This window comes from Volvox carteri, assembly GCF_000143455.1.
Source record: "Volvox carteri f. nagariensis unplaced genomic scaffold VOLCAscaffold_6, whole genome shotgun sequence".
Classification (NCBI taxonomy): Eukaryota; Viridiplantae; Chlorophyta; class Chlorophyceae; order Chlamydomonadales; family Volvocaceae; genus Volvox; species Volvox carteri.
Window position 1 is genome coordinate 962,630 of NW_003307549.1, and position 25,689 is coordinate 988,318.

Here is a 25,689-nt window from a genome sequence, read left to right on the forward strand (position 1 = left end):
CTCTATATCTATATCTATATCTATATCTGACACCATGCATGACACGATCCGATTTAAATCTCGGTCCCATCTATATCCGTGGCCAGTGTGTTTACAACGTTTCCACCGTGGTAATTTGTTAGTGACCAAGTGGTTACTGTGGGGGTTTTCCTTGGTAACCACCTTACAAAGCGTTTTCCCCCTGGCCAGCGAGTATGCTGAACAATTGCCCACTAGAACCATGGATCCGAAGGATCCAACTTCACAACGCCCATTCGCGGCTTTGAACAGTCATGACGACGCTTAGGTATTGATTTGTTTATTGACACGGATATTTGTACAGATTTGGCTGGAAGCATGTACAGATATCTGTACTTGACGTGTCAAGCTGCGGTGTGTGCAGCGCACACCGCAGCTTGGCACGTCAAGCTTTGTTCTGACTTCATGCTAGCGCCAACTTCCCACTGCCCGTGGTCTGCGCTGCGGTAGGCAGCCGACTCGTTCCAGTGCTGCAGTGCTGCTTTGTACGGAAAGCTTTTTAGGTGGTCACTACGGGGTTCTGTGGCCCAATCTAAAAACACTGTCGGTGACCCTGTCTCTAGACCATAAAAACTATTGTACCGACATGTACCGACCCAGCTGAGGGCTCCATCCACCGTCAGGGTGACCCCCACAAATCCAGCCTGGAAATTCGTGGTAATCTGTTGAATGCCTGGCGGTGTTGGCGGTGGGGGACTGGGAGGCAAGGGCGGCGGCGGCCCTGCAAATGAAAAGCGTGGGGAACCATGCATGCAGCAGCCGGGTATGTGATGCACCTTAACATTGCGTGGGATAGGGTGGGACTGTATGAAACAGATAAACTTCACCCGTGAGATAAGCTACATCCGTGGCCAGTGGCAGACCCTATATATCTTTCCCGTCACAAACTGATAATTTTGCCAGTCACCTGCATAATGACAAATGACAAGCTCTTGGGCCTTTGCAAAGGCCAATGGGCTCGTATGGGCTTATTACACCTATCTGGGTAACACAACCGGGTTGTAACACACACACAGCCACGTCCTGGCCGTTACTTGGTAATAATAGGCATGCCATCATTGATATCGAGAACGAAGGAGAGCGGGAGCCGATCCTGGTGTGCACACCTGGAATTTTTTTAAAAAAACAAACTGATTCCAAGTACGTCAATGGATCCGCAGACGCCTTCATCCAGCCGTTGACATTGAAGCCTTGGCAATCTGGCAACTTGGCACACTCGGTAGCGGCTGCCGCAGCGGAGCCAGGGTTGCCCAGGTCGTCCCCACCGTGGTCGGTGTCCGGAAATGCAATGTAGCCATCGAAACTTGGACATGCTGTGGAAGTCAGTATGGGAAACGGTAGGTCAAACGATGGGAAATACAGGAAGATCATGCATGCCCAAAAACGATTGTGTGTTTTATGGTTGGGGGTGTGCACCCCCAGCCGTGCAACCAACCATGCAATCAACGCATGCGTGACCCCATACCTGTAGAACTACCCATACGAACCGAAGGCCCAAAGGCAAGACCTGGACACCTAAAAGCCACGAAAAAAAGGAAATACCGCACTATCAGGAGAAGAGAGAAAACTATAGTTAGCTAGCTAACGCCCAAAGGGGACAACTGAGTTGCAGTGAGCCCACATACATATAAAAACATTGAGTTCGCAATAGAAAATAAGGAGGCCAGCGAATACTAGCGTCAGGATGGAGCCTCGGAACATACATACACAGTAGTATATGCTGTCGAAGTAGCCGTCCATCCCCCCAACTCTTACCACTGGTTGGTGGTTCCGGAGAGGGCGGTAGTAGGGGTGGAGGAGGAGATTCTGCGCGAAGGCATCGCGGTTACGCTCGATTTATTTCTGGTATGCGCATGCAAGGCAGTATGACACGTGCATACAGAACAGGTTTGTCAAGCGTTGGTGCCAGATTCTGACGGAGAAAAATAATGGTGCAAACGGTACCACCGGTGGTAATTCGGTACCGGTGGTAATTCCTGCTGGAATTCGAGGATTCGAATCCTCGTGTAACGAAAGCGGGCTGATGATGTGCACACCTGGAGTTTTTTTAAAAAAACAAACGGATTCAAAATATGTTAATGGTTCCACAGAGGCCTTCATCCAGCCGTTGACATTGAAGCCTTGGCAATCTGGCAACTTGGCACACTCGGTAGCGGCTGCCGCAGCGGAGCCAGGGTTGCCCAGGTCGTCCCCACCGTGGTCGGTGTCCGGAAATGCAATGTAGCCATCGAAACTTGGACATGCTGTGGAAGTCGGTACGGGATGAGAACAAAGGATTGTTAAAGCAGCTGTAAGAAGGGTTCAATTACCTGGGCATCTGCCTGAGTATTCTTTGCTTGGTGTTACAAATGATGAGTCACTTCTGGATTGTTAGACGTCAGGTCTCGCAGTTTTCATGTTCGAAACGTGCGCAGTCCAGGTGCAGTTCGGTTCTCTGCTTCTTCAGCCTGCTCACGCTTGTGGAGTGTTCTGGACGTATCACGGGATCTGCATCCGCTGATCGGTACTTTTCTGAAGTCGTGATATAACAAATGGTATCGAGCCGATGTCTCCATTCCAACCTGGGTTCGTTTCTCAGCTGTAGCGGCTACTATGTCCGGGAGGTAGCAGTACTTGCGGCCGCAGGTAATCCTGTGGATGCTGCCATCACAATGGCCCTAAGATCTTACGGTCATTGTATCTAGATAGGCTGAGGTCGAGTACACCTTCTACAGCTGAGGCAATACGGTATATACCGCTGCTTTACAACAGCCATGGTCCGTCTGTTGCATACTGTACATAATTGAATTCGTACATAACCGGACAATCATTCTGGAATATGTTGCTGGGGACTGCCTTTCCTTGCTTCTAGGGTTAACCCGGACCACGTTTTCTGGAATGTTCTGGAACGTTTTCTAGAATGTTAACGCTTTCCTCAAAATGAGCGTGTAAAAGCAAATTTCAGTTTCGGACCGCTTTTTTTGCAATTACCAAGTTTAAATCACCAATTTTGCCCGCTGGTACTGTATATGCCTGACGAGGCTGTGTGGGCTTCCCCGAAGCCGGGAAAAGGGCAGGGGGGCCCTTTAATCCGTACAGGCCCATCGCTTAGCCACATGTGCGCAAACGGCTGGGCTGTCTCGCTGTGCAGAGTGTGGTGGGGAAAGCCAACACACTTTGCAAGAGCAGTCCGTAAGCCGACGCACTTAAAAAAAGCAGTAGTCAGGAATGCCGACACACCTTTCAAGAGCAGTCAGGGAAGCCGGCACGACTTGCAAGACCGGTCAGGAAACGCAGTCGGCCCCTCGAAGGTCCTAAACTTTGTTATAGATTTGTGAAAAAATATCATGTCATTTCAATAGGAAAACGGGTATGATATCGTGAAGCACGAGGCCTTAATTAAGGCCTCGGTGGCTTAAGCTTAAGCCACCGCAAGGGTTGCGGAGAGATGGTCATGGAAGTTGCATGTTCGATTTGCATGACACCGTCAGCTGCATGTCCTCTAATAAGAAACACGGCGTCATGTAGGCCAAATTATAGCATGTGAAACATTTCCTTACTCATCCGTATTAGTACAATGTTTGTCATACCTGATCAGCTACAGGAAATATACGTTGTAATAGAGATTATTTAAGGTTATGTAGATGGCTTTACAGCTGGGCGAGATATTGTGTTCGGTATTTCACACTGACACAGACTTGGACATGGCCAATTCTAGGGGTCCTCGGAGCGCTTCACGCTGGGGCCCCGCCCAAGAATAGATAGACGGTCTTTAGACATTCCTCAATTGTATGGACACTAGTGGGAGTACTCCCGCCCATCCAACCAAGTCTTGCGACAGCATATGTCCTAGGACAGGAGGCCTGGACAGGCGGCCATCTGTCCACCATCTAAACCCAATGCCAGACCTCTTTCATGGACAAGACGATTTTGCACTAAGTACTCGCCTGCAGTTGGAGGTGGTGGTGTGCCGTCTGCAATAGTTCAAGTCCGTCCAGGATGGGTCAGTTCATGCATTCACAGCACATATCTACAAACTAGCAGGAATATGCCCGGTACACAACAAGTGCGGTTTAAATGAAATGGCTACGTATCCAGCCAAGAAGGACGTTCCTGGAAAGTAGCACAATTGGCTTGCAAGCCAGCACAAGCAAAGCAATTGCGGTGCTTCCGGAAGGAAATAATAGTATGTGTGCCTGCCTTACACCACCCAGATGGCAATCGCTGTAAGCGGCCATAGCCCATATAATTCAAGAACCCATGCAAGGGCTCCAAGCAAAAGGTTGTGAATTTGGAAAGGTTGCCTTCCGCAAGACCATATTAGTGCTTTTCGTTCGCTTCCACTGCACAAGGACTTACCAATGGCTTGAGAACAGTACACTCCAAAGAATGCCAGAAGCGAAATGAATAGCTGAATTACTATGAAGCAAGATAGATTGTTGGAATGGTAAAGGGCCATTGCACTGCCACCAAACCAGGCCATCCAAAATCTTTTTGAATTAAACTATGTTCGTTGAACTCTATCCTATATCACTTACAACGGGGACAGAAACGTATTTGCTGTGGGGGACTGCAGCAAGCTGAGGTACGTTGGAATGTCTGGGAATGTCTGGGAGTACGTGGTAATATTATGTACGGTGTGTCTGGGAGGTTTACTAAGCATGAGAGGACGAAATGTAGTTACCCGGGTGCTATATTGATAAAACTTTTAATGCAGATATTTGAGCCTTGCTGCGTAGAGCTTAAGCGGTGTTAAATTATTTATTAATTGTACTGCGGCCGTAGTACTCCAGCAATCATAATGCGAAATGCCACTGGATGGGCCGTCAACGACGCCCATCCAACTAGCAGCAATATTATTCTCTTTCGTGCCAAAGAAAACCAACCAAAGCTTGTCATATCATGGACATGCACGGCAGCAAGTTGAAAAAAGTTAAGGGATTTGAGGCTGTTTGAGATATGTCGTCCGTCTAGCATTATTGCTTCCTGCACCTCCGGCGTCGATATCAGCTTAGTATTATGTACAGAGTGGACGAACTCCTCGACCCTAGTATTATAGACTGATTTAATTGCTCGCGTTAAATCATTTTTAGTTTAGTTACACATAAAGGGAAATGAAGACGGTAATACGCAAGTCGGGCCAAGCATTATCGCAAAGGCCCCTGCTGCTGCTGCTGCCGCGCGCTTCCTAGACAGCTAGCCATCTGGAAGGTTTAAATTTACGGGCATTACAATTCAACATCATGACGCTATTGCAATGCGTGCAAGCAAAGATTAATAAAATCAGCGGCTTGCGATTTCAGTTATTATCGATCTACCAGTTTGATGATGCATCATGAAGCTGAACACAGGTCGCTCCTAATTTTATAAAACATTACAGACGCAGTACAGCTGTACTGCAGCAGAGCAATATCGCAAGGTAATTACGCCTTCTGAAACGAACATTTGGCCTGCACTTCCGTCTCTGCCGGCGCGGCAGCAGACCCATGCATTACTGTAACTTGGTTACTAATTAGGGTAACATTATGTATATGGCATTCCCCAAAGTCGCAAGAAGCACGATAAGGTGTGCCTGCGGAAGCTAGCTAACCCCGCGTTAGACGTACGCGGCTAGCTAGCTGCTGAGATGTGAAGTCGTAATCATTGTTGATGGATCTAGTTTCGCACGCTGGAATGGTGGCGATTACTGAACCCTCTGTCTCTACGGATGTTTGGGTGAATGGATGAGGAGGGATTCTAGAAGGCAGGTTCATCCGCCTTGGACTTCCAGTTCGTATGCATATGGCGTGGTACCGTGTGGCAATGGCAGTGGATGGTACTGTATGGTGTGATAAATCGTAGAATTGACAATGTGTTCAAGTGGCCCAGAAGCCTCCAACTCTGAAACAATTCAAAATTCAAATGCAGCTAAAACCCTCGACCCACTTGCTCCATGGGGGCGGACTGGAGGACAAGACCATGTCTTGCAATGCAAGTGGAGAGGTGAAAAAGGTATAGGTCCTGATGATTGTGGCTCATCATCGATTTGGGAGCCCGCCTGAGGATAAAAACCTGGTCATGGTTACGAAACACGGCCAGTACTGGACAAATCGCGTGCTCCACTTTTTATCTGCCCACCGGCTTTCCAACGTTTTTATCGATTCATCGTTTATAATTCTTGACCTTGCCCTGCTACGTACATTCAATAGGGACGAGACCGTCCTGATATTATACTAAGGCTGTCTAGGGCACAATCTATGTATAGACAAATTTACAAATCAAATTTACAGATCTAGACACACTTTACAAACAACGCCTAGCCCGAAGCGTCAAGCTACATAAGGTTAATGAACCTTATAAGGGTACGCACACACATGCAGATACGGACGAACACAAAGGATCCCAGAAAATAAAGATGACGCCACATAAGATACCGGAATTTAAAGTGTAACGACTTATTGCAATAAGTCCAATTGAACTGCTATGAGATAGGGGGGCCTTGGCTATATATAATAATGAGTGTAGGCGCTAGGTAACAACGGTCCTGCACCAGGCACATCGCCAGCAGGGTTGCACAGGGAAGCGCATACAGTGGTGGGCCGCAGGTCTGCACTCATGGTCCACTTGAACATAAAGGAAGCCCATACTAACTAACTACCGTTGATGATGCTGCACGAGCCAATATTTAGCTCACCATACAGCAGGCGGCAAGCGGAAGTACTAGTCTACGATTCTGACATTTATTTATTGTTTTTTCTTGTCTATGTGCCTTCCTAAGTATAACACTTCTGGTTATCTATATCTTATCTACCGCATCAGGAGCCTTGCCAAAGCTCTTCACTGAGCTACCTTCATCATGGTGCGCGAATGTAAGCTTACGAACGGTGTGCTTGCGTAGTTTGCATTCAATAAAGAAGTATGTGCACATCGTGTTTGCACCATGCTTGCACTGTGCAAAAAGTTATGCTTACATCCATGCAGGCTGCGCACGTACAGCCGGCATGAACACACAGCGGATATATATCGAGCAGACGATACCCCCTTAAGCTTGCACATTAAGCGACGCCATGGAGCCAATGCTTGGCTGCAGATATGCAAGGTGGTTTTTTTTGTCAGTTGACAACGATGATGGCTAACTTAGTACTACAGTCATTCCGACTGCGGCCACAAAGGGCAGGTCTGTTACCGCCAATGCTGCTTCACTGTTGAACTCCAGCCAGACACCCAGCACTGATCGGCTGAGGAAGTCCGGGGAGCTCAGCCCTGCACGTGAGGCTGCTACCGAGGAGCTGACTGTGAAGTTAGTCATGCCGGGGCAGGTGTACGTTGGAGAGGTGTCCTTGGAGGCCTCAAAGATAGGCGCGACTACTGTAGCCTGGGGCATGCAAGGAGTGATAAATCATATACATATATGTCAATAGACTTGTTGCATTCAGGGAAGGAAGTAGGTATTCGAACATACATACAGATCGGAACGGCGACACCCTTGATGTGAACACACATTCATGCACCTAATGGATAGCCAGCAGCAGCCGACACATGCACGCAAACCTTCAGCACCCACCGTGCTGCCGGATCCTCCGCCTGACAGCAGCAGCTTGACACTGGTTATCAGCGGGTCCAGGACTCCCCGGTTGAGCAGGAATAACCCCACTGCCCGGACCTGGGAGGCACTGGTGGCTGGAAAGGTCACCTGCAACAGCCGCTGGGAGGCCTGCATGCAAGTGCAATGGAGGTTAGCAGTGAACAGCAGGGGTTCAGATAGGACTGTGGATCTTAGCCACGGTGTCTTCTTATGTTAGGGCTGGCTGCTGCTGCCAGGTACTCAACCTTGCAAGAGCCCCATGTGCTAATACAAGCGAAATGTACCTGGCCGTGCTGTAATTTGTGATCCCAGCCGCGGCAGCAGATATATCCATAGGTACGATGTACCAATCATCAGCTAGCTATCAAGCAATGGCAAGCAGACACACGTTGCGGCTACCTGTGAGCGTGTGCATATGTTGCTCGCAGAAGCAGCAGGCTTCGTTTGGAGGCGAATTCCGTACATCAGTCGGTATCTTCACCGGAATCATGATTTGGTATGCTGTCCTGGCTGGTCTGCAAAGTAGTGGACGGTGAAACCAGGTCAGCACATACCTTGCGTGGCGCCGGCGCCCAGGCAAGGAGTGCGGCAGGCCGGGTGCATTTGGTAATTTGAAGCACCGCACTTCTTGGAGGACCCACCACCTTCTTTGCCTGATCAGGGGCCTGCTTACACACGGAAAAGAACAGGAAAAACACAATACATGCAACAGTGGGCGTGGCATATAAAGGGGACAAATGGATGACATGGATGCTGTGATAATAACGTCGCGACCGGCATACAAAATCTGCATAACCATGATGAACCATTACTTCTTCCTAACTGAACGAGCTATGTATGGCATCTACACCTACAACATCGACACGCTTGAGACTTCATGTAATAGCTTACATCTGCTGTTACAGCATCTGTTGCCCATATAATCGTCGTAGGAGCAGGTGGTGGTGCGGGTGAAAGAGGCAGTGGTCGTGGCGGTAATGATGGGAATGGCAGCGGTGGTGGTGGTGATGTACGGCGGCGGGGTGGTGGTGGCAGGGTTTGGCGGACAGGCGGCAGCAGGGGAGGAGCTGGGCTCGGTTGTGGCGGTGGTAATCCGGGCGGTGGTGATGGTGGCGGCGGGGACGGTGATAATGTACGGCGCCGAGGAGGCGGTGGCAGGGGCGGGTGGTCTGGCGGTGGTGGCGGGAGAACCCTTGGTGATGCTGATGGTGATGGTGGCTGTAGTGGAGGCACCGGGCTCAGTGTAGGAGGTTGCTTGGGGCGCTTAGGACGCAGCGGGGCCGGTGCAAATTGTGGTGATGGCCATAAAGGTGAAAATGTACCAGGGAATGGAGAAGGTAATGGAGATGGTGGTTTAGATGAGGGTAAGGAAGAAGGGGATGGGGAGGGAGGTGTTGGGGAAGGCGGAGGCGAAACAATGGGGGGAGGAGCAGATGGTGGCGGATTAGATAATTGCGGTGAGGGTTGAAGGCCTGGAGCATGGGCTGGAGGCGATGGCCTAGATGATGTGGGCAATGGAGTGAGAGGTATCTGTGGAGGTGGGCTGATTGTAAGGTTGTGCACAGGGCTCGGCGGCCTAAATGTTCGAGGAGGTGGCGGTGGTGGGGGAGATGGCCGTGGGGGCGGTGGGGATGATAGGACAGGAGGCGGAGGTGGAGAAACCATAGCGGCTGGCGGTGGTGGCGAAGACGAAGTTGATGGCGGTGGTGATGGAGGAGAAGGCGCTGGGGGTGATGGTGTTGGTAATGGAGGACTTGGAGGTGGCCTTGGTGGTTTTGGGGGCTGAGGTGTTCGTGGGGGAGGATCCGGTGGTGCAACCGGAGGCGATGGTGGACCAAAGGGTTTCTGGACGATAGTAGCTCCGGTTGCAGCTGCCAGAGTATCGACAGTCAGGGGTGGGCTGGGGGGTGGGCGAGGCGGGCGAGGCGGGCGAGGTGGCGGGCTGGGTGATTCTATGACACCAGGACGGTTAGGTGGTCGGGGTGGGGGTGAGGGTGGAAAAGGTACGTCAATGAACTGGAGGACGTCGAAATCAATCTCTGCAGTGTCGTTACTGGTGGCGAGGGACCGCCGCTGGATATGGCCATGGGTGAAACTCTTCGCATCATCACTGTGGCCCCTGCCAGCAAAGAGCTCGCCTTTAGCTGCTGTGTGTATTCCGTGATGGATATGTCCATTTGCCCCATCAGAATGGACATCTGCTGCGGCTGTCTTCCTATCGTTCTTCTTCAACTGCAGTAGTAGTGACCGTATCATTTCCTCCTCCTTAGCTTGCACCTCCATTAAGGTATAGCTGTCCGCTGGTTGTGGCTCACCAATTTGTTCCAGCCATACCAAGCCCAGAGCTCGAAGGCTGGCAAAGTGTGGGCCATTAATATCAAGGGCACAACGACCACTCAAAGCCCTTGCTGTCTCCCCATGCCCCTCAACCATGGTTACATCAGCCACGGACCGTCGTCGGCTGGATGGTGAGGGAGAGGGACCCCGATAGGTGATTTTGAAAGTACGGACCGTCACTTGCTCCACAGGAATGCCCAGAGCATCTGCCACCCTTTGCTTGAACTCGGCCACCGCTGCAGCAACAGCTTCCTACGTCAAGTGGATCGATCGAACCATGCAGTCAGGTGAGTGTACGCCTGTAAAATGGAGAAATGTCTATAGGCCATCTACAGACTACCTATCATACCATGGCACGATCTATTATAGACTGTGCCATGGCTCTTCACACAATATTGTAATAACTTCTGTCTCGGTCCTAACTATTACACGATGACCCTTCTTTGTAATTTTTTAATGGTCTACAGATTTATAGTAGGAACGAGCGGATTATGAGGCATGCAGGATGAAAGTGATCCCAAAGCCAAGCAAGCATTGAGTAAGCATGTCTGTAAAGTTATGTATGGTCCTATATCTTGTGCGTACAAACACCAAACACAGTCCGTGGCTAACAGCAAACATCCACAGTACATGTCGGTAATCAACAGCCCTACATGATGAATGCACAGTTCCAAGTACATATACACCAATCTACCTACATCGCTAAGGCTGCCATCCACCATTAGGTTCACAATCGCTACACCCGCCGTATATCTGGTGATGGCCAACCTAACGCCCGGGGGATTAGGTGGCGGGGGCCTTGGAGGTCTTGGAGGCGGCGGAGCTGCAAATAGACAGCAGGGAATGGAGCGTGGCCACAGCAGGGACTGGTGGGAAGCACAGCCGCGACAGGGAAGCATGGTCACATTGGTGTGTGTGACACCTTCTATGGACATGCATGCCTGAACTATAGCTATATGCCTTCGATGCAGGCAGAGATGGGTTGTCCTGGGTTCCACTATGTAATGTAATGTAATGTTACATGCAAATAGCCTAGCCTAGCCTAGCCTAGTCTATCTAGTCTAGCCTAGTTTAGTACAATGTACAAGGATGTAAATGTGACGCTTGGATCCAAGGTATGTTGGTAAATTAACCCTAAAATCTGACTGACTGGCACCTTTTGCTTATGCGCACGGGTTTTACATGGGTTGAGTTGCTATCGATGGATGACAGTGAGCCTAAGCTAGCTGAAGGTGCAGGCAGGTGGCAGGCTGTTGCACAAACCTGGAATTTTTTTAAAAAAACAAACTGATTCCAAGTACGTCAATGGATCCGCAGACGCCTTCATCCAGCCGTTGGCGTTGAAGCCTTGGCATCCTGGCAACTTGGCACACTCGGTAGCGGCTGCCGCAGCGGAGCCAGGGTTGCCCAGGTCGTCCCCACCGTGGTCGGTGTCCGGAAATGCAATGTAGCCATCAAAGCTTGGACATGCTGTGGAAGTTGGTACGGGAAGATAACCTTATTTGGAATGTCCATGCCTTCTCGGCAGGCAAGTTTAACCAGATTAAGGCTATTTGTGGATTGCTCAATCATGATGTAATCGCCCTTACAGAGACGAAGGCGCTCGTTAATCACACTCGCGCCAAGGAGCAACTAGTATTACAGGGCTATAGCCACCTTGCATGCACTAGAACACCGTGCACAGGCTCTCGAAGGTCCGGCGGGGTATCTGTGTTTGTGCGTGATGAGCTGGCCCCCTGTGTGAGAGGAGTGGGCTTGACGAATGCACCTGTTGGGGTGGAAATCGTCTGGTTGCGATTCCATAGCGTTCTCCCTGGAGGGCGGGCGCTCCTACTTGGGACTGGTTACTGCTCGCCCCAGGGGTCCAGCGTTTATAGCAGCACGGATGGTAGTGGCCTGGTGTATAGCGAGGCCCCCGACACTGCAGCCACAGCTGTTTTCGGAAGCATTACTGGCGAGCTAGATAGCAGGGTTCGACACTGACCTTCCTGAAACTTGCGGGCTCCCCCGTACCTCCCAAATTTTCCTTACGGAGGGGCCCCCGTACCAGGCTCCTGTACCGGCCGAAAACCTTACGGGGCCCCCTGTAACCCCCGCAAAACCTTTAGGGGGGCACTGTCCTTGGCTGAAACGCTGTGGAAAGTGACGCTTTGCATTTTTTTGCCCTGTAAATCGTTATTTTCGTTATCTTCTCGTACGGCCTCTTATAAATCCTTAAAATCCTTACGGGAGCCACTGTAACCAGCCTTCGGCCGGTCCGGGGGCGGCCCCATACCGGGCGCTTCACGCCCCAAAATCCTTACGGGAGCCACCGAAAAGTCCTACGGGCCCTGACGGGGATACCGAAAAATGGCCAGAAACTTACGGGCCCCGTACGGGGTGTCGAACCCTGCTAGATAGACTGCGGTGCATGGGTGATGAGGTGCTTATCACAGGTGATTTTAATGCCCGTATAGCAGCTATTCTAGACTTGTCCGAAGTAAATGGAATAGGGGCACATTCCCTTGTCGGCGTTCCCCGTAAAAAAAGAGATAATGGACTCAATTACTTTGGCCGCCGGTTGGCACAAATGTGTCTTGACACAGGGCTAGCCATTGTCAATGGGCGGGCACCTTGCGATGTGCCCGGGGGCTTCACGTACTCCAACTCAACTGAGGGTCACAGTTCTATTGATCTGTGCCTTGAATCTCACGGGCTCTTCGAGCAGATAAACACCTTAGTCCTTAAATCTTATTTATGGGTGAGTCTAATGTGCTCAGTGATCATCACCCGCTTATCCTTTGCCTACATGCCGATTTGAGGCCAGGGGCTGCACGGGGTCGGAAGCCTCACCTAGCACGTGAACGGATCCCTATTTTTGATATTTCACGCAAGGGCCGCTTCACTGAGTGTTTTCGTGAACCAGATGGCATTGTTACAGCGACCATCAACTCTATCAAGGAAAAGCTTGTGGAAGGGGCCCCTTGTGATGAAAGCATGAATGACTTGCACACCCTTAATGGCACGTGTGCTAGAGAGACGTTCGGCGTTGCACGGGGGATGGTAAAGTCTGTGAAGCGTGACCGGTGGAACGAGGACTTTGCAGCTGCATGGAATGATATGATGAGTTTCCGTAAGGAGGTCAGGGACCCCGTCTGGGGCAAGCTGCCCGATCTACATAAGGCCACCTGGAAGGCCAAGCACCGTGTCTTTAAGATGGCTAGGAAGGCCGCTATTCAGGAGACCGAAATGGAGGATATGCGGAGGAGGATTAGGACGCCCGGTCCAACCCACGCGCCTTGTGTGTAACACCAGGCAAAGAGTACTCAGTTGGGAGATGCCAGGGGAGCTGATCCCTCTCACATTGGGGGAAAACCACCTCCTTGCGGGATCTCAGATATTAATGCTTTTACCGAGCACTTTTCCAAGGTGCTTAATGGTACGGGAGAGGCGAGGCAATGCCGCGATGAGGGTATCCAATTTAAATGGCTGGACGAGGACGGGGTGACGCACCGACGGGAATTAGCTGATTGGCTTAACAAGGATTTTACGGTGGATGAAATTGCTAGTGGCCTTAAGGCTATGCGCAACTATAAGTCCGCGGGCCTGGAGGGAACCCCGGCCGAGTATTATAAGTACGCTATCAGGGAATCTGAAGGGCAGCAGCCCGTGTTTGTATTGGCGCCTTACTTAACGGTGCTATACATCCGCATATACGGAGCTGAATACCCACGAGGATTCACGACTAGCACCCTGTTCCCCGTATTCAAAAAAGGGGACGTGTCATGCTGTGACAATTACCATGGAATAGCAGTTCGGGGTCCCCTGTGCAAACTTTACGCCAATATCACAGGGAGCTCCCTGTGAGGGACCTCGAGTCACCTCGAGGCGACTCACCAATTACTGTGAGGGCAATAGGCTACGTGCCGCTAGCCGGGCTGGATGTAGGCATGGTTTTGGCACCGAGCATCACTTGTTTACATTAAGGCATCTAATCTCGAAGCACACTGTGACTGGAGCAAGGCCGCTTATTATCATGCAAATGGACTCTAGCAAGGCGTTCGACTCCGTTGACCATGAGACACTTTGGGATTTCCTCATGTTGTATGGGCTACACGGGCGCATCCTTGATTCTCTAAAGGCTAGCTATGCTGACGTGAAGTTTCGGGTCAAGTTAGGAAATAGGTTGGGACCTGAATTCACGGTAGGGCTTGGTGCTAAGCAAGGGTGCCCCCTTAGCGTAACCCTTTTTGGACTCTTCGTGGAAGTATTTGCTTCAGTGTTATTTTTTTCATTTCTGCCGGTTAATTTTCCAGTCCGAACGGAGGAATAGGTTTTTAGTCGGGGGAATAAAGGTATTCCGAATCTGTAAGGCGCTGGGGGGGGGCTCCACCCCCCCCCAGGACCCCCCCCCCGATGAGTTACAGTTTCGTTCATGCAAACGCCGGGTTTGGGGAATGTCGCAACACGCGCACACCAATCTCTCAAGCACTGATCGAATAAAGTTCGTTCACCATCGTTCGTCTTGCATCACGTTGAAAGATAACACTACACGACTTTCCAGTTTGCAGAAGTAATGATGCATAGCAGCAATGAACCGGAACCACCAAACGCAACCTGTTTCCTGGCCCATCGCGATTGTATCCATATATGGAACATTGATGTTTGGCCCGCTCGCTGTTGACAATCGGAGTGGCATCATTGTCGTCGGCTGGCTGCAGCATTGCGTCCACATTGCCTACGACCCCTACACCGTCTTCATTAACGTCGCTAATGGCTTCAATGAAATTTAGTATCTGCTGTAATGGCATTCAATGCTTTGGGAGCTTCGGGTCCGAATGTTTTGCAGCGCTTGGTCCGGTCAGAAACAGTCCGATTCCTTGTTGACTTTCGGGCATGAGCTTCCTAGCAGTATACATGGCATTAAAGTACTACGATATGGGTAACATGTATGTCTCCTGTAAGATTCTAGCGGCTTTGGCATGGACAGTCCATTTTTGGCTGGAGGAATGAACTTGTACGGTTGGAACATTATTTATTCTTAACTTTCAGGACCACGAACATTTTTTTATTCCGAATTCGGAATATATTCCGCAAAAAAAATAACGCTGATTTGCTTATTATACATTGATGCTCACTATGCTAATTGCCGTGTACGCCTCCCTAGCCGATGGAGCACCCAGCAGAGTGTTAGCCTGGCAGGCGGTGAACTCACATACCTACTCTTCGTTGACGATGTGTCACTGGTAGCGACAGGGCACGATAGAGCAGAATGCCTTCTGGGCCTACTCGAAGCCTACTGCAAAGCGACGGGTAAGGCAGCGAATGCCGCCAAGTGCGAGGTCCTCATTTTTGAGGGTGCTACGCGTGCATGGAAGCGGCTTATGGAAGCTGAGTACCGGTTAGGTGGGGTGGGGTTGCGGGTGCTGACCGGCAACGAGACGGCCCGGTATCTCGGGTTGCACTATGGCCCAGGAGTGCAGTTCTCAGCATGTACCAAGCAACTACTCACAGCAGGGAGGCGGGCCAGGTTTGGGCTCAGCACCCTGTGCCGAGATAAGAAAATTACCACCCCCAAGCTATATATGTCTCTCTACAATACACTAGTTGTACCGGTGTTTTCTTATGGAGCGCAAGTTTGGGGACCTGACTTCATAAATGTGAGTTTTGAAGGTGCTATGACTAATCCCATGGTCCAGGAAAAGCGTGCATACATGCGATCTAGTTGGGGTGAGGAGCCCGACTATGGTTATATACCGCGGGTTCGGCACCAACCATGAAGGGCATGTACATCAACCGGCATAACCAAGCGACACGCACTATTGCCGACTGCGTCAACGGGGCCCACCACGGTGGTGGCTTCATGATTATGGACGCCGGTAAAGAAGAGGATCTCCCGCCCTACTGCAGTGGGACGCGCGTCCCCAAATGGATGCTGCCACACTTAGCGGACGAGGAAATCCGTCGCCTCCACCCAGACATCATGTTCATCCCCGACCTCCCCGCGCACAGAACCAAGCGCAAACGGTACCAGGGGCCGGAGTGCAAATCCAAGCACGATGTATATATACATTGTTGAAGTGGGCTACACCAGTGACCTGCAGCACTCCGACAAACTCGAACAGAAAACCGCACAGCACGCACGGCTAACAGAGGAACTCACGAAAGCAGGCTGGACGGTGCACTACACCGAGGCGCAAATTGTCACCCTGGGAAGTACTGGGGCACTAACCAACATACTAAAACCGCTACTGTGCAGACTCGGCTCGTCCGCTGAGCAGGCCCAGAAGACCTGCCTGCACCTCCACCGGCAAACAATCGAAGCAGCGGGCACGATTATCCGGGCGCGGCGAGTACTGGAGGGTACAGTCAAATAACCGGTACAACCCGAACGGTCTCCCACGGTGGTGTGGGCATACAGGAGCGGCTACGCCGCCCCTCAGTTCCCCACCCCCTTAACACACGCCAGGCCCCGGCCGGCGTACTACTACTACTATTATTATTATTATTATTATTATTATTATTATTATTATTATTATTATTATTATTATTATTATTATTATTACCGCGGGTTCGGCTCCCTTGGAATCTCCCTGAGTACTCTTTGCCTGGTATTACACATGTGACGTGGACTGGTCACCCACAGCCCGAGATAGTGGTAGGCATAGGCTGCAGCCTATATATTTGACTGTTAGGGCCCGAGATGGATCCCTCGAAAAGGGAAGGAATGTAGTGTTGATGCGAAGGGATGTCGTGTCGCCCCGTGGCCTGTTTAGGTAACTTATCAGGTTATCATGAGTAACAGCTGTGGCCTGTTTAAGACTGCCCATCAGACTATGTGAGCAACGGCCGGCAGGTTCTAGAGTACTGCCAGCTCGTCCATCAGGATAAGGTTTCCAAGCCTTTATAAGGCATTGCTGTTTATTGGTAATAGTACCTCAGATTCACACGTTTATGCCTAGGCGAAGGGGCTATCGGTGGTAGGTAGTACGTGTAACGGCTAATGTCTCCTTAGTCGTGTCTGCTAGGTCCCAGTGAGATAGCGTCTCACCAACATGTAGTAGCTGGTATACAGTACTGATAGAGCTGCAACTAATGATGCATGGTGGCGCTATGCATCCGGGTTCTTCACCAGGGTACCCAAAAACCCTCTGAATAACCTATCGGGGCCCTCCCTGAATCAACATGACACTTTTTTCAGACACCCCGAAACTGTCTGAAGCGGTTTTCGGGGTAAAACTTAGCAGGATTCTATCGTAATATGCTAGGACGGCTGAATTAACAGGTGTTTGACTTTGTTTTGGAACATGGTGCCTGGGAGCAATCGTTCAGGCAAGGATTTTATCCAAAACCCTAAGCGTGGAAACAAGACCCACTGACGCATTCCAGCCCATGGCCAGGCCCGCTCCCAGGTGGTGCGGCCCAGCTCCAACTGCAAGCAGTGTTTTTTTGGTAATATATTACTTTTTTGGGAATAAATGGGGGTCTGAGCCTGGAAGAAATGGAATAATTGGTCAGTTGGCCGTACTGGTTCATTACTTCGGCCATAAGTCGCCCCAAATGCCTTCTGCACATATAAAGCTGAACATTTGGAGCTTATACACTATTTATGTATAAAATATTTGATGATATCACCATGAGACGGCCCGCTGTTGCATTCAACTTAGGTCAACGGGGCATTAGTTCATTCTTGACCAAAGCAAACGGCTCAGAAAGTCCGCAGACACAATGTCCCAAACATTTAGAAGAAGAATTAGATAATACAGAAGACAAGGATAGGCATGCCGTAGTTGCCGCTCTTGAAGTCAGTGAAGCAAGCGATTTGTGCCGAAAGGCCAAAGCGATGGGAGATGGCGGGAGAATGAGGGAGTGCGTCGCTTCCAGGCGCACTGGACAGCTTTGTTCGAATGGGCTGAGTGTGTTGCGCTAGTGTGCTGCGCTGCAGCCTCCATATCCAGCTGGCGAGGTGCATGACCGTGTCCGGTGCGGTCCCTGCTCCCTCAGCCGGCAGCGGGACATCACGATGGATGCCAGGCAGGCCACACTAAAAAGCCATGAGCTCACCAAAAACACCAAGAAGCCATGTGCAACCACGAAGCACGGGCCCTTCAGCACGAGCGACAACCTTTTGTCCAGAGCACTCAGCAAGTCTGAGAGGGGAGTTGTGCAGCAGCTGCGGCAGCTCTTCTTCATGCTGGATCACGGGCGCCCCATCCTCGACTACGTCGGCTCTAAGGAACTGTTCCAGGTGCTGGACGTGCCACACTACCGTGATAAGCACTGGAGCTGCAACAGTGCCTGGCAGTCTGCAAGGCCATCTTATACTTCATAACTGATACATATTTCTGCAAACCGTCAAGTTCGTTGGCAACAGGCGGTTAGGGCTTGCCGAGTGGCAAAAGTGCACTAGCAACTTCTCCAACTCCTTACGTGCAGTGTATAACAACGATTGCTGGTTAACTTCTTGCCACTTTCATAGTAACGATGCAAGACTGTCGATCGACAAAACGACCTTATCGAAACTTACAGTCATTGCTCATTGAAAATAGGGGTTGGCACGGGTACTATACTAAAAAAGAGTACTATACTATAATAGTACTATGCATAGTACTATATATTATGCAGGGCTCTAAACTGGCACTAGTTTACGATGCTCGTACCGTGTTCGTACATAGTAAAATAATATAGTAAAAATAGTACTAGATAGTACTAGATTTGGGTTTGGATAGTGTCCAGTATTAGTTGGACCAAGTCGAGATCTGCAGTCAAGCTGTATTTTGAAGGGCTATAGCCGCGTCTTCGAGCTGTGCTACGTAGTTTTGATGAATAATGTCAAGGGAATCCAGTATAATGAATGACAAGGCGATCAGAGGCTTGCATCCTGGTCCAGACGTCCCCCCTGAAGTAGCTTTTTAACAAGCTACGTAACCAGAAGAAGAACACCAAGACGGGTAGTCTTTGGGACAACTTCGATGTGGAGTGGTGGGGTGGTCTACCAAAGCTAGTCTGCTTGTTCTGCGATTAGCGCCGCGAACCCATCCTTCACCAACGCGCACCACATCAAGCAAGGTGCTTGCAAGGCTATCAAACAGCGTGCAGCATCACTCAGCCAGCAACAGCAACAGAGTGGAACCAGCTCCACTGCAGCGGGCCCCAGCACGAATTGGAGGGTTACGTACTGGGCCGTTGTAGTGCAGGAACTTCACTAGTATGGCGTCCGTGTGTTGTCTTGTGAACACTGGGTCTTCTATCTGTGATTATGTCTTTATGTGCCATGACACGCCTTGAGACATGGGGTTTGGGGTCCACCTACCAGGCACTGAACTAACAAAAAGTGATCTGGATGACCACAGCGATCTGCTTTCTAATGTCTAAGTAGATATTTAGAAAGAACAAAAGAAGACCTTTCCAACGGTGTAATTTTCAGGTACAACGGTTGGTCGTACACCCCCTTCTACTGGGAGCGTGTACCTGCCTAGTAATAGTATCATAGTACTACATTACTATATACAGTACTATTTCTTATTATACTATACTATTTGGGTAAAAAAATATACTTTTTTTGCCAACCCTAATTGAAAATAAGATGTTCAGCAGCTTTGCCGTTAGCTGCAGGAGTAGAAGCGTGTTTAAATATGGATATGCTTAGATGTATGAAAATGTGGGATATGGATATGCTTAAAGGTATGAAAATACGTGCGATACAGCCGCAATGCACATTTGTACTTGTTGTTTGACTGGCGACCAAGCGGGCATTATACTACAAGCCCGGTTTCCTGGCCCTTTCCGCGCCCAAAAACATGCAAATTTACGCTTAAATATCGTTCGGTTTTCTCCGAAAATGCCTTCGGGAGGCTTCAGTGGGGCCCCCGAAGAAATGCTTCAAAAGGCCCCAAATACGTTCGGGATGCTCCGGGCCGCACTAATTTTCCTTTCGGGCAAAACGGAAAAATCTCAAAAATGTTGGGGCCCGGCCAACATTTTTCGGGGTGAAGAACCCTGCTATGCATGCATCACCACCTGCAGCTCTATCAGAACACGAGTCCTGGTCCTGATAAAGTAGCACTATTTAGAGCTCTATTCTAGCTATTCAGGTATTCTAGCCATTCAGGTCATCACCGAAGACTGTAATCCTTACCTGTGGTAGGCGGTGGCGGGCTTTCTGGAGGTGGTGGCCAGATGGTGCCTGCGAATCAAAGGGGATGACAACGACTACTGGTAGCTGTTCAAGATAATTGAAATAAAATGCAGGAGCAAAAGGAATACAACACATTATATATCTACCACGGCACTATGTAGTAGGTGGTCGCTGAAAAGGGCTCTCGAGCTGTTGGTTAAGTGCTTTACCCGCATTTGTAGTCGATATGCGTGCCGTACTGTGTACCAGCTAGTACACACTAGGCATATACTACTATGACGACTTTATATCACGACCTTTTCCAGAAAAGAACCGATCGTTGGATGCAGAACCCATGATACGCCCAGACTATGACAAATATCCCTCCCCCAGCTTCAGATGGCGTCCTCAACCTAGGTCAATCTCAGGGTCCGGACCCTGGATCCCTAGGGACCCCTAGGTGCACCTACACCACGTGGTGTCAGCACCCATAGGACAACCAGAGGTCACGGGGCCTGCCACTTCCCGCCAGCCTACATCAGACAGGATTCGAACCTGCAGCTGGATTCGATACAGCTGTGTCGACATCAGAACTAGGATACCTGCTCGGTAACAATTATACGACGTTATATCACGACTTTTTCAGGAAAGAACCGATGTGTGGAAGCAAATTCCGTCGTATGCAAAAACAAAACCTGCATATGCCCAGATCTGTTCTAGAACACTACAGGCGTCTGTAGATTTGTGGAGTGTCAATGCTTTCAGGCCTGTCTATAGACAGATAGCTATCATACACATACCATGTGCTATCATACACATACCATGCCCTATGGCATAAACATGCCGGTTACCAACCTTTTGGGGCCCATTAACCCAACCGGCCGGTTGAATGGCGTTAACGGCCCGGTTGGGTTAACGGTGGGTTGGGTTAACGGCCAGTTGGGTTAACGATCAGTTGGGTTAACGGTCGGTTGGGTTAATGGGCCCCGAACGGTCGGTAACCGGCATGTTTATGCCATAGCGAGTATCCCGGTAGCGCGGGAACCATCGTTCGCCAATAATAATTAAAGGCCTCTAATGCTGCAGGAAAATTTTAGTAGAAGATTTAGAACTATGTATGTATTTAGTTTTAGCGTTTGTTCCCGCTTTGAGGGCGTGAAATGCCGTGTCATTGTCCCTAATAAGTCATTGTCCCGGCATTTCAATTGTCGCCCATAAGCATGAACCAGGCCACCAACTCACAAGCTTACATGCAACAACTAAAACCAGGCAATACTAGCTACGCAAGCTATGCTAGGACAAACTTTTGAGACGACCAGAGCAGCATGAAGTGGTGTCAAGCCGATGTCCCCAAGCAACTGCTTTGAGTCCATGTCACTAGATTGGCGCAATAGGTTGACAAGGTCGTCCATATGGCACCTTTCCTTGGACAAGGCATCCTCCAATTGGCACGCGGTAAATTGACTTAGATTGTTTGCCCTGGCAAACTTATGTACTCCAAACTCATCCACTGGACGATGCTGGCTGTATTTCTTGCGTGGGCGATCTTGTCGCCGACGGGCGATGTTGAACGGTCAAACTCGTACGCGCCGACCTCATTACCGTTGTCCATGGACATTGTGTTGGAAGGATACGTTAAGGTTCAGATAAAATGAAGAAATGAAGAAGCGCTCCTTCATAGTATGGAGATGGTAGAATCTTCAAGCAACTTTTGAACGACCAGGGAGAGTTGCTGATAGGCGAATTTGTATGAAGCTATAGAATTCCTTTATTCTTTCAAGGTAAATGAATGCTTATGTATTCGTCCGTTAGTAGCGTGAAGCTTTGAACACTCTTTGTACGGCAGATTCGGCACAATGTTTTGCCTCATTGCGATGTTGCCTGAAAATTTTGAACAGAAGGGATCACTGCTCATGCTGGTGCAGCAAGACATGTAAGGAGATGGCCTGGTCACAATCCAGCAGTCATATATCGACAATCTCAAGCTATGACAACTTGTTACATGTGTCTGTAATAAAAAAGGGACTTTGCGATGGTGTGGGGAGCTCTTTGAGTGGTGGGACTGTGGAAATCCAGTTTGTTTCGCCCGTAACAAGTTTGTTACGGGCGAAACAACGTCCCTCTGAAACGTTTGGATATGCCTATGCAACACATTTCCTCAATTTCATGAACTGCAAGTATTTTAATCCAACATCACCCCAATCTCAGTGTAAACTAGTCTCCAAATGTGCCTGCACAAGACTGTCACCCCTGTCACCCGGCATTCACATTGCCTTAACCTCCTCAAGCTTGTCGGGGTGTGACACGTGGGCATGAACCTTGTGACAATGGGCATTGTCACAAAGAAACTGGTTGCAATCAGAAATGCATTTTTGCTCATGCCAGGTTACCGACATCGGTTACCGATTACTGGGGACGGTTAACTGGACCCGTTAACCGGCCTGGAGTATGCCATTGGGATGGCACGATCTATAGACCAACCTATACAATAAATCCTTTTAAATATGCGATGGCCCAATGGAACACGTTTCATGGTCTACGTATAGGGTCATCATAAAAATGTACATTTATATCGCGTTTAGTTGATACAGATTATGGATGCTAACCAAGCATTTGATATGCACACGCACCTGGAATTTTTTGAAAAAAACAAACTGATTTCAAGTACGTCAATGGATCCGCAGACGCCTTCATCCAGCCGTTGACATTGAAGCCTTGGCATTCTGGCAACTTGGCACACTCGGTAGCAGCTGCTGCAGCGGAGCCAGGGTTGCCCAGGTCGTCCCCACCGTGGTCGGTGTCCGGAAGTGCAATGTAGCCATAAAAACTTGGACATGCTGTGGAAGTCGGTACGGGATGAGAACAAAGGATTGTTAAAGCAGCGGTGGTTGGCATTCAGGGGCTCATTAGTGGTAATTTTGCAGGCACTAGTTCGTTGGTCCCGAGAGCGAGTGATCCCCAACTCGTACTCGCTCTCGGGACCCGTGAACTAGTGTCTGCAAATTGTTTTATGGTTTCTAGCTAGACAGAATCATTGTACAAACAAATACTCTACAACATTCTGAAGTCGGATGGGGTGACGGATTAGGGTGCCCCTCTAGCAGGGGAGAGCAGGGACTGCCCCGGGAAAGGGGGCCGATGGCGAAGTTAACCACTCTGTAACAACATACATACATACATTCACACATATAGGGTTTGGCACCACTGGTAAGGCGCGACCGTTGCCCCCGGGATCGATACCCATTCGGGTCCAAGACCTTCCAATGGTGGAAGGCATTGCGCCCCTAGTTGATGGACGGTAGTGATCTGAGATAAAGTTAACCTGCGAACCTTAAAGTCGCTGTAAGTTTCGATAAGCTTATCGAAACTTACAGTCATTGGTCATTGAAATATGTTCAGCAGCTTTGCCGTTAGCTGCAGGAATAGAAACGCGTTTATCTATGGATATGCTTAGATGTATGAAAATGTGGGATATGGATATGCTTAAAGGTATGAAAATAAGTGCGATACAGCCGCAATGCACATTTGTACTTGTTGTTTGACTGGCCACCAAGCGGGCCTTATACTGCAAGCCCGGTTTCCTGGCCCTTTCCGCGCCCGAAAACATGCAAATTTACGCTTAAGTATCGTTCGGTTTCTCCGAAAATGCCTTCGGGAGGCTTCAGTGGGGGCCCCGAAGAAATGCTTCAAAAGGCCTCAAATCCGTTCGGGATGCTCCGGGCCGCACTAATTTTCCTTTCGGGCAAAACGGAAAAATCTCAAAAACGTTGGGGCCCGCCCAACATTTTTCGGGGTGAAGAACCCTGCTATGCATGCATCACCACCTGCAGCTCTATCAGAACACGAGTCCTGGTCCTGATAAAGTAGCACTATTTAGAGCTCTATTCTAGCTATTCAGGTATTCTAGCCATTCAGGTCATCACCGAAGACTGTAATCCTTACCTGTGGTAGGCGGTGGCGGGCTTTCTGGAGGTGGTGGCCAGATGGTGCCTGCGAATCAAAGGGGATGACAACGACTACTGGTAGCTGTTCAAGATAATTGAAATAAAATGCAGGAGCAAAAGGAATACAACACAGTATATATCTACCACGGCACTATGTAGTAGGTGGTCGCTGAAAAGGGCTCTCGAGCTGTTGGTTAAGTGCTTTACCCGCATTTGTAGTCGATATGCGTGCCGTACTGTGTACCAGCTAGTACACACTAGGCATATACTACTATGACGACTTTATATCACGACCTTTTCCAGAAAAGAACCGATCGTTGGATTCAGAACCCATGATACGCCCAGACTACGACAAATATCCCTCCCCCAGCTTCAGATGGCGTCCTCAACCTAGGTCAATCTCAGGGTCCGGACCCTGGATCCCTAGGGACCCCTAGGTGCACCTACACCACGTGGTGTCAGCACCCATAGGACAACCAGAGGTCACGGGGCCTGCCACTTCCCGCCAGCCTACATCAGACAGGATTCGAACCTGCAGCTGGATTCGATACAGCTGTGTCGACATCAGAACTAGGATACCTGCTCGGTAACAATTATACGACGTTATATCACGACTATTTCAGGAAAGAACCGATGTGTGGAAGCAAATTCCGTCATATGCAAAAACAAAACCTGCATATGCCCAGATCTGTTCTAGAACACTACAGGCGTCGACGCCTGTAGTGTTCTACAGACGTCTGTAGATTTGTGGAGTGTCAATGCTTTCAGGCCTGTCTATAGACAGATAGCTATCATACACATACCATGTGCTATCATACACATACCATGGCACGATCTATAGACCAACCTATACAATAAATCCTTTTTAATATGCGATGGCCCAATGGAACACGTTTCATGGTCTACGTATAGGGTCATCGTAAAAATGTACATTTATATCGCGTTTAGTTGATACAGATTACGAATGCTAACCAAGCATTTGATATGCACACGCACCTGGAATTTTTTGAAAAAAACAAACTGATTCCAAGTACGTCAGTGGATCCACAGACGCCTTCATCCAGCCGTTGGCATTGAAGCCTCGACAATCTTGCAACTTGGCACACTCGGTAGCGGCTGCTGCAGTTGAGCCAGGGTTGCCCAGGTCGTCCCCCCCGTGGTCGGTGTCCGGAAGTGCAATGTAGCCATAAAAACTTGGACATGCTGTGGAATTAGGAAAGGGAAGTGCCAAAACATTGTGTATGACCCATTTAGCTACCAAAAGGCATTGATGCTGTGAGTTTCTGCATGGTGCAGTAAGTTATACTTATGGCATCCACTGGCCTCCCTTGACAAGGGAGGCCTTTTTGCAACACAGCTGACATTTGTCACCCGTAACTGTTCAGTATTGCCACATGACGATGAATGTGGTCGTCGACGTCTATCTTTAAACGGCCTCAAACAATGGAAAATGGAACCAAGAAACCGTGACAGCTGCCATCTGGTGTAGATAAAGGCCTCTCGAGATGCTGGACCGGTCGGATGCTTTGTGCATATTTGTAGATTAAATGCGAGCCGTACCGTGTACAAGATACTACATGATGTATAAATGTATACATTTGGTGAAAGTAATACGTACCAATCTGGCTTGTATATCCTGCCAGGATATCACTTAACAGTGATAAGTGCAGCTGCGGTGGCCTGCATGTATGCAGTTCTATCACCAGCTGCAGCTCTACAAGAACACGAGTCCTGTCCTGGTAAAGTAGCAT

The 25,689-nt window shown here is 49.5% G+C and overlaps 4 protein-coding genes across 4 annotated transcripts; 1 reads left to right on the forward strand and 3 right to left on the reverse strand.

Annotated features, from left to right (window-relative positions):
• Positions 1-362: 362 nt before the first annotated feature.
• Positions 363-4,480, reverse strand: VOLCADRAFT_87671 (uncharacterized protein; the record flags this gene model as incomplete). Its single annotated transcript, XM_002947448.1, has 4 exons — positions 363-739; positions 1,125-1,331; positions 2,055-2,261; positions 4,357-4,480. 4 exons carry the CDS (start codon positions 4,478-4,480, stop codon positions 363-365), a joined length of 915 nt encoding a protein of 304 aa, XP_002947494.1.
• A 2,628-nt stretch (positions 4,481-7,108) lies between these two features.
• On the reverse strand, positions 7,109-8,285 carry VOLCADRAFT_87672 (uncharacterized protein; the record flags this gene model as incomplete). The annotated part of the gene is made up of 3 exons (XM_002947449.1): positions 7,109-7,351; positions 7,541-7,690; positions 8,235-8,285. The coding sequence occupies 3 exons, from the start codon at positions 8,283-8,285 to the stop codon at positions 7,109-7,111; spliced, it is 444 nt and encodes a 147-aa protein (XP_002947495.1).
• A 1,707-nt stretch (positions 8,286-9,992) lies between these two features.
• On the forward strand, positions 9,993-11,881 carry VOLCADRAFT_87673 (uncharacterized protein; the record flags this gene model as incomplete). The annotated part of the gene is made up of 3 exons (XM_002947320.1): positions 9,993-10,029; positions 10,141-10,185; positions 11,427-11,881. 3 exons carry the CDS (start codon positions 9,993-9,995, stop codon positions 11,879-11,881), a joined length of 537 nt encoding a protein of 178 aa, XP_002947366.1.
• Positions 11,882-19,448: 7,567 nt separating this feature from the next.
• VOLCADRAFT_87675 (uncharacterized protein) lies at positions 19,449-25,689 on the reverse strand (the record flags this gene model as incomplete). The annotated part of the gene is made up of 6 exons (XM_002947450.1): positions 19,449-19,486; positions 20,016-20,063; positions 22,625-22,831; positions 23,937-23,984; positions 24,935-25,141; positions 25,557-25,689. The coding sequence occupies 6 exons, from the start codon at positions 25,687-25,689 to the stop codon at positions 19,449-19,451; spliced, it is 681 nt and encodes a 226-aa protein (XP_002947496.1).